Genomic DNA, 9431 nt, shown 5'->3' on the forward strand with positions numbered 1-9431 from the left:
ATTATACTATATATATATATGATTAAAATTATTTATTATGGATATATAGTAGATATCGAACCCCCTTCGATTAGTTCATATGTTCATTTGTGAATCCCCTTATCCCCTTAGTAAAATTTCTGGCTCCGTCAATGATGGCAGATATCAAAAGCAAGAAACAAACAGAATACGGTTAATACTACGGTTAAAAAGTGCAGCGAAGTAACTTAATATTTTTACGGTAAAACTACTTAATAAATCAATGTTGCTTTCCGAAGTGTTACATAAACAGCAGAAGTATCAGCAGAGTTCTCTCTTTGCAATACTTTTGTTGTGTCTATAAAGTAGAAGAAAAACCATTTAACATATTGTTGGTACAGATGATGCAGCAGAGAGGTAGAATTAGTAATTGTAAATCAAGGACTTTTTCTAGATCTCGTATTGCTGTTGAAGGTTGTTAACCTCCATCTTCAGCTATTTCCATTTCTGTAATTGAAACATCACAACCTTCTACACAACTATGGCTCCAGGTAATGAAACTTAAAACTTTTACATGAAACAGTCCATACAGTTCACATGATATCAGAACATGTAAAGGTCTCGAGTTCAGTCTCTATACGACATTCATCAACAAACAAAAATGTTTTTCTATGTGTCACTACCAAAATAATCATATCTTGCGTAAAGAAAGTAGTGTTGTAAATTGAAACAAAGTAGACGTGTGTTATGATCCGATTGCAAGGTATGCTACTTGAGTCCCACGTCAGTTAAATGTTGAGCTGATGTGAGGCTTATATAACTTTGGCGCTAACTTATAGCCAGCTTTTGGGGTTTGGTTCGACCTGATTTGAAAAGGGCTACCTGAGGGAGAGTTGCCTACTTGTGGTAGAGGGAAAGCTTGGTATGGAACTTTGAGTCCACCTTGGGCTCTCTCATCTTAATAGCGAGCTTTTGGGGTGTGATTCGCATATCATCTATCTAATTGTATGTTTTTAGATGAGAGAGTGCACACAATTTGAACTTATTGGTTTCTTGTTTTTTCTTTTTTCCTTTTTTTTTTGGTTTGAGTTGGATATTTTCTGATGCTTAGAATATGAACGTCTTATGTGTAGGAATAGGACAAGAGCGTGAGATTCAAAAGAGTTATTGGATCGAGAAAACTGCTGGACTTAAATTGGAGGCAATGATGCATGTGCATGATCTTGAATCATCTGATCTTGATAAAGAGGATAGGCATGAGGTATATATGATTCTTTATGTAATTGTTTCCATGTTCCTTGTTGATGTAATAGTTTCATACTTAGTTTGAGTGTGGAACCTAGTTAATCTACACCGGATTGGTTCCTCCCATTTACCAAAAGTGTGGGAGTTGCTTTGCTTGCGACCCCTTAGTAGCAAGTCTTTGTCCTCTACAAAGGGCAACCGGATGCACTAAGCTCCAGCTATACACTAGGTCCAGGGAAAGATTGGATCACAAGGGTCTATTGTGCGCAATGCAAGTTTTTATCCTCTGTACTAGTCACAAATCCTGGATGAAGATTGACTATCTGTTACTTTTCATGCCTGTTTCCAGGGTTCATTAGATAAAGTGTTGTATAATACTGATTGTAGAAGAAAAAATAACAGAAGGATTTAACAAGTTCTGTCAAGTTGACATCCTGGAGGCATTAATATAGAGTTCTCCACTATGAAAAAGAATAAACATCACATTATCCCCAAGTACGATCCGTTTAAATACCTCACAAATGTTTCCTAAACGTACAGAGTCAATAGGCCCAAAGATATGCAGCCGCACACTGGCAGAGGGATTTTGATGCATCTTATCAAAAAAATATGCAGCTTATTTGCAGGGAATTTGAGCTTCAATAATTGGCAGAGGGATTTTGATCCAAAACCAACTAACGTTAACTAAGTTCTGTGGTTATGCATGGTGGTTTATTTTTAGTTTTGACTGATGTATTTTGCTTATTACGACTTTTCTTTTGGAGGTTAAGAACTTTGAGTTCATTTTTAAAAAGGTTTAATTATCATTTTATCATGGTTCATTTTGTGAATTCACAAGATGTGCTGTAAGAAACTGTATTGGCCAATCCACTAAACTATTTGTGATTTGTCATGTAGGTGCTTTCACTGCTCCCGTCATATGAAGGGAAATCCGTGTTGGAATTGGGTGCTGGTATTGGTCGTTTCACAGGAGACTTAGCCAAGAAGGCTGGGGAGCTCGTAGCAGTGGATTTTATTGAAGGAGTGATTAAGGAGGTTTGTGGCATTTTTCCTTTGGGACGTTTGAATTTTCTGTTTCTGTTATATGAACGTGTGAATGAGTTGGTTCATAAGATTCAACTTGTTGCTGCTTCATACTAGATAAGTGATGTGAAATTTATCTATTAATTTGCTTCCTTGCAGAATGAAAGCATCAGCGGGCACCACAAGAATGTCAAGTTTAAGTGTGCTGATGTGACTTCACCAGATTTGACGTTTTCACCTGAATCTGTGGACTTGATATTCTCTAACTGGCTACTGATGTATCTTTCTGATGAAGAGGTAACTTTTTCCAATTTGTCCCTGCTTCCTGCATGAAAAGATCACTAAGGCTACACACAACAAAAATTGATGGCCAGCAAATTATTAGTGTAGTTCAAGTCTAGGAGACATGACACCATGCCTATGACATGGTGAGTGTAAAAAAAGAAGGCATACCCAAAACTTTAACAGCCTATCTTAATAGGAGGAAGTATGGCATATAAATACTAAACTATGTCATTGACACCTGATATTTGAAATGACACGACTGATCAATGTCATTTTAAGGTCATGCCTGATAACTTCTGTTACAGAGTCTGCATCTAACAAGTAACCTGCATTTGCATATATCGTAGTCAAAGTGTAGTCTCTATGCTAGATCATGCTTGCAGTAGGATGGATGAAGATAAAATAATGTGCTATACGTTGTAACCTGGAATCTATCCACCAGACCACCACCTTCGTCCACCCGTAGATTTTGTAACTGGAAAGTATCATCACTGGCTGTAAGGAACTGGAGAATTTGTCAAAAAGTGCTCTCAAAAAGCCGATATTAGTCATTAAACCACTTTCCAAATGTAGATAGGAACATCTAATATGGATGATGATTATAGTAATATGAATTTCTTAGGATCTCTCTTGCTCTTCGTACGTTTGTCTTGAGTTTCTTATTTGACTGATAAATGCTTAACATTTTAAACTACTTTTATCCTTTTTTGCAGGTGCAGGACCTTGCGGAGAGAATGATGACATGGTTGAAAGTTGGTGGATATATATTTTTTAGAGAGACATGCTTCCATCAGTCCGGAGACAACAAGGGAAAGAACAACCCAACTCACTATCGGGAACCTAGATTCTATACAAAGGTCATTTAAAAAGTATTCTGATCTTTTTTTTCCCAGTAAATTTGCCTGAAAAGAAAAAAATTATTCCTGGTAAATCCTTGATAAACAATTTCTTTCTGCAAATTTATAATGAATTTTCACAATTAGTCAGCAGCAATATTCAAGTCATAGGTGGGTTGAAAGTTAATGATGAACACTCAGTTACCTCTTTGTTTAGTAATGTTTATTCAAGCCCTTGCTTTATGACAGCATAAAAGATCGCTTGAAATTAGTTACATGCTTTTTCTTTGCTCATCTTAAACTACTTGACTATGTTGTTTGATTATCTTCTTCTGATAGTAACTTAATTCAGGTTTTCCAAGAATGTAATGCTGGAAAATCATATGAACTTTCTCTCGTCGGTTATAAGTGCATGGAAACTTATGTAAGAAACAAAAGGAATCAAAATGAGGTATGACTTGTCTATCATCAGTACCCGTTTTGTTAGTTATTATTTACTTGACAATTAAATCGATGTATTCTTGCTGCTTGTGACTTGCAGATTTGCTGGATATGGCAGAAGGTTCGTTCTGATGATGACAGGGGATTCCAGCATTTCTTGGACACTGTTCAGTACAAGTCTAATGGCATACTGCGATATGAACGTGTCTTTGGGAAAGACTTTGTGAGCACAGGTGGAATCGGTATGCCTCTTGGATTGATCCTCTTTCTATATTCAAGTCCCTAACTCCATTTATGTCACTTCATGCAATATACTATAGGATCTTTAATACTCCAGTTTGTTTCCTCGGATTATCATTGTGGTGTTCTGGTTATGGTTCCTTCTTTCCAGAAGCAATAATTTAGTCCAGAATTTATCTGGTATTTGATTATTTTGTATTTGTTCTTGAACAGATACCACCAAAGAATTCGTTGCCATGTTGGATCTTCAGCCTGGCGAAAAAGTCCTTGATGTTGGCTGTGGCATCGGTGGTGGTGACTTTTATATGGCTGAGAAGTATGATGTTCATGTTCTCGGCATTGATCTCTCAGTTAACATGATCTCATTGTCTTTTGAACGTGCTATTGGTCGCAAATGCGCGGTTGAATTTGAGGTTGCTGATTGCACAGTGAAAACATATCCTGAAGGATCATTCGACGTGATATACAGCCGGGACACTATCCTGCACATCCAGGTGATTAGCAGTCCTGCTATGCAGCATCTCATTTTATTTCTTGGTTATTCTGCACTTGCACCTGCTCTAAAGTTATATGCTTCATTTTGTTACCATATTTTTTGTTGGTTGAACAATGATGTGTTTGCAGGATAAACCAGCATTATTCCAATCTTTCTACAAGTGGCTGAAGCCCGGAGGCAGAGTCCTCATAAGTGACTATTGCAAAAAGGCAGGGCCAGCATCAGAAGAATTTGCAGCGTACATCAAACAAAGAGGTTACGATTTACATGATGTTGAAGCATATGGACAGGTAAACATTTATCCCATACAATGTCCCAATCCTCTTTCTTTTGCTAGTTCTTTTTCGAATCACAGTGCTACTTTATAATTTCACTGTACAGATGCTTAGAGATGCTGGTTTCAATGAAGTTATTGCTGAGGATCGAACTGAGTTGGTATGTCTTCTCTATATATTTTTCTTTCTCTTCGGATTTAAGTTATACACACCGACAATATAAAGATTTGTCACACTATCACCTCAGTTATCTTTTTTGGTAGGTTAATACTTATTCGTCTGTTTATCATAGTGACCTGATTGTCTAAATAGTTTTACGTCACATTTGAGCTTAAAACTCTTAATCTAGCGCGTGCTTCGCTTGGAAGACACTGATATAAACCTAAAATGACTATTACTTGGATTGCAGTTCATGAAAGTTCTCCAGAAAGAGTTGGATATTGTGGAGAAGGAAAGAGAGTCATTTATCCAGGAGTTTTCTGAAGTGAGTGCATTGTCATATATTACACATGCACCTAACTAACTGTAATGTCTAATGTTTAGTGATGTATGATTAATTTCATCTATACTTTTTGTGATGTTTTGACTATACAGCAAGACTATAATGATATAGTTGGAGGTTGGAAGGCCAAGCTAGTGAGGAGTTCATCTGGTGAACAGAGATGGGGTTTATTCATTGCCAAGAAAAATTGATTTGTGTCATTGTGTGTTGTTTGATTGAACCTTATTCTTCAAGAAAATAAAATGTAATGCTCCTTTCTCTAAAGTGAGTTATTGTACACATAGTTTGGACGGTGGTTTGTCATGGTTTCAGTATGTATAGTACTGTATGATATGATATTGTATTATATTGTATTATATTGTATTGTATAGTATAATGATTGGAAGGACTGTATCGTTCACTATTGTGGAATAATAGTTTAATTGTTTGGCTTGACGGTATGGTATTGTATGACAACTGGTAAGTTTACTAAAATATCCTTAATTATTATAAATGTTAAATTTATAAATAATTGCTAATAAAATAATTTTCTTCCGGCTAATTTATCACAAATTATGCCATGTAAATATATTAAGTTGTTAAATTCATCTAAATTTTGACAAAATCAATATAAGAGTAGATCAAAATAAATGTAATCGGATTCATTTTTTATAGTAACTGTCACACCACTTTTTTAACTCAAAAAAAAAAATGATTTTAATTTTCGAAAAGATTTTTATTATTAAAGTGACAAAATGAAGATAATTTGTTTTGAAAAGGATTATTTACATTTTTGTTCAGAATCTCCACTTGACATAATCCGGTGTGCCAAGTCACCTTTGAAAGATCCTTTTCAAAACGATTTGACTCTTTAAACTGGTTTGCGAACAGAGCTTCCGGCTAAAGAATTCTGTTGACCGAGGGAAAGTGTTAGGCACCCCTCGGTCCCGTGGTTGACCACGGTCGCTTGGTGGAGCATATCGGCTAATTTGACATTACAAATGTATAAATCACAAGAAACACATAAAACAATCAAATCACATAAATTCAAAAAAAAAAAAATAGTGTTCAGTCCAAATTATACAATCCAAAATAAAAGAGGTGCTGAAATATAACACCTATTATATTCTAAACTAATTCTAAGCTAAACTCCACCCGATGTTCCGGGCCTTGATCACGAGCCTCCTTTATGTACATGCTACTTCGGGGCATTCCCCGGATAAATCGATATAAATCCTTCGGGGCATTCCCCGGCCAAATGAGTACATAATTTAAATTTTTCGTGCAATAGAGTAGAACGAACCATTCACGCACATATTCAAACATTCCAACAAATCGTTATTCCTAAATTCGCCTACACGAATCTAAACTTTGCCTATTCATTCCAACATATCATGAATCTATCACGTTCGTTCTTATTCCGAATTAAACGAAATGACAACAAACGAAAATTAATCTACATTCAACTTTTATAAATTTCTCCATTCCTTCCCCAAATTCATTTTCAACCACATGATTAAGCCATTTCAATATACAATCCAACACCAAATAATTCCACATTAATCATTTACATCACATCCAAAATAAGAGAAAATTGAGACAATAACAATCAATCACACACCAAAAATAAAGAATTAGCGGAGAACAAGAATGAGATAAAAGATGGACCTTAATGTGGAGATTTTTACTGCAATTTACGAACTCAGATTGAACGAGGATCAATTCTGGAGTCGAACCACAAATCAAAAACAACCAAAACAATCAAATTGACGAGCCACAACCGAAACCACGCAAATCTCGAACCAACAACGACCTCAATTCAAATCCAACTCGTTAATGTGAAAACGGAATAGTCAAAGAAGAGTGATGTACTATTCGATGGTGATTTCGCCAATGAATCGAAGCAGCGACCGTCGCCTTGGGGTATTTTTCGGCATGTTTCAGGTGAAATCTTGTCGGAACGAACCAAACAGAGGGATTTTGGTGCTGTGATGGTTGAACTAGTGAGAGATAGACGATTCCGGCAAGAAATTTGCCGAAAAATTCAAGACCAGACGGCTTGCTTCCCTTCCGTTCAGCTGAGTCTCTGTTTTCTCTCTCCCATTTTTGGATCAACTCTGTTTTTCGTGTAGTTGTGTGTGTATCATGAGGAACAAGAAAGGGAAAAATGGATCTCTACTTTTGAATGATCTCTACCCCATGTTTTTTTGGTGGTCTGTGTATGTATTAATGGAGTGTGTTGATGATGAAGTTAGTATGTATGGTGGTTTTCGTGAATGGAAAAAAAAATGAAGTTCTTGTGGGAATTTTCGTGAGATCTGTGTATTGTTTCTGTCCGTTGGTGAGTGAAGTTTTTTTGTTTTTGCAATTGAAAAGAAAATAGGAGTGTATGCCTCTTCCCCCTTCGGTGAAGATGATGATCTATATGTATATCCACAAATGGAAAAGACCCCAATTAGTGATGGGTCCCACCTGGTGTCTTTCCTAGAAGGTTCCCCTCTTGTGGGTTGATGTATGGGACATGTGAGTGGGGCGAGGGGTAGGGGTAGGGTAGGTAAGGGTAGGGGTATGGGGTGGTGAGGTGTGAGGTGTTCACTTTTAATTGAAAAGGTTGTTAGGATAGGATTAAAACAAGGTAAAATTTGTTAAGGGCTGTTATTTTTGTCATTTTGTGGAAGGATAATCATGTGGGCGAGAGTGTATGACAATGCGAGGTAAAAATGAATGAATTGAGTTTTTGGGAGGGACAAAATTAGGTGTCTATATCATACCCCTTTGAATGTAAACATGAAGTGTTTTCAAACAAAGAAGTAAACAACGAGACAGAATTTTGACCCGACCATTATTCAAAGGAAGAAGGACAGCCGAGTCTTGACTTAGGACATCCTACCTACCCAAGTTATGAGGGAGTCAAGTCATAGGTATCTTAAAGTATTGGAAGGAGATGGATAATACCGAGTTGGAGAGTCGAGTGAGGTCTCGTTGAGGTTCTGGTCCGCGGCTTTGTTATCACATCAAAAATAAAAATTACAAGTTAAAACATAAATGAAATTATAAGAAATTCTATTTATGCAGTTGCTTTTGGACTCCTGACTTGGGTTTCATCACCCTATTCTTCAGGCGGGCTCCTAACAAATGAAGACTGACAAGGAAGTGCGTCTCCCAACAAGTGCCACTTGAATTACCCAAGGAAATGTGTCTCCTTACAAATGCTTGAATTACCCAAACAATGAAGTGAATTTCCCTACAAATGTTGCTTGAATTTCCCCCACAAGGAAATGCATCTCCTTACAAATATCACTTGAATTACCAAACAAGGAAGTGCGTCTCCTTACAAATGTTGCTGGAATTACCCAAACAAGGAAGTGCGTCTTTACAAACTCCGCTTGAATTACCAAACAAAGAAGTGTGTTTCCTTACAAATGTTGCTGGAATTACCAAAATAAGGAAGTGCGTCTCCTTACAAACGCCGCTTGAATTACCAAACAAGGAAGTGTGTTTCCTTACAAATGTTGCTGGAATTACCAAAACAAGGAAGTGTCTCCTTACAAATGCCACTTGAATTAACTAAACAAAAAAGTGCGTCTCCTTACCAATGCCTCTTGAATTGCCCAAACAAGGAAGTTTGTCTCCTTACAAATGTTACTGGAATTACCCAAACAAGAAAGTGCGTCTTCTTACAAATGTTGCTGGAGTTACCAAACAAGAAAGTGGGTCTCCTAAAGATATTGGATGATGATTTTTACCATGGTTTTGATTACCAAACCTGTGCAACAATATTGTCTCCTGCATTTGTGGAAGTGAGGCATAGCAAATTTTGATATTTAGGCTTTGAAATCCTTTATTCGAAGGTAACAAGTGTTCCTGTTTCTTACAAAGAAAACTTGTTAGTTTAAAAACATGGTGGCTGGTTTGTGGCTTTGGCTTTCGTCGCAATCTCTCTTGCCCCTGTCATATTAATCTTGCTTTCAACCATTAGCATATGTCATTGACTCGTTGCATCATCGAACTTAGATTATTAAGAGTGACTCTGAAATAAATACAGTATTTCTGCTTTGCCATGCTTCTTAGATAAACCCTTTAAACCTTGATATCTCCATAAGTTCCCAGACTTGTATGTTGACAAAAATTTTTGCATGTCTTATTTTGGC

At 36.7% G+C, this 9431-nt stretch overlaps 1 protein-coding gene across 1 annotated transcript; it reads left to right on the forward strand.

The window, feature by feature from the left end:
• Positions 1–254: 254 nt before the first annotated feature.
• LOC107855425 (phosphoethanolamine N-methyltransferase 1) lies at positions 255–5736 on the forward strand. Its single transcript, XM_016700438.2, has 12 exons — positions 255–509; positions 1092–1219; positions 2101–2238; positions 2386–2523; positions 3225–3368; positions 3700–3798; positions 3889–4030; positions 4242–4522; positions 4653–4814; positions 4906–4959; positions 5209–5283; positions 5394–5736. Exons 1-12 carry the CDS (start codon positions 500–502, stop codon positions 5490–5492), a joined length of 1470 nt encoding a protein of 489 aa, XP_016555924.1. The 5' UTR covers positions 255–499; the 3' UTR covers positions 5493–5736.
• The last annotated feature ends 3695 nt before the right edge of the window (positions 5737–9431 follow it).

The sequence above is a fragment of the Capsicum annuum genome, chromosome 6, assembly GCF_002878395.1.
Source record: "Capsicum annuum cultivar UCD-10X-F1 chromosome 6, UCD10Xv1.1, whole genome shotgun sequence".
NCBI classification, from domain to species: Eukaryota; Viridiplantae; Streptophyta; class Magnoliopsida; order Solanales; family Solanaceae; genus Capsicum; species Capsicum annuum.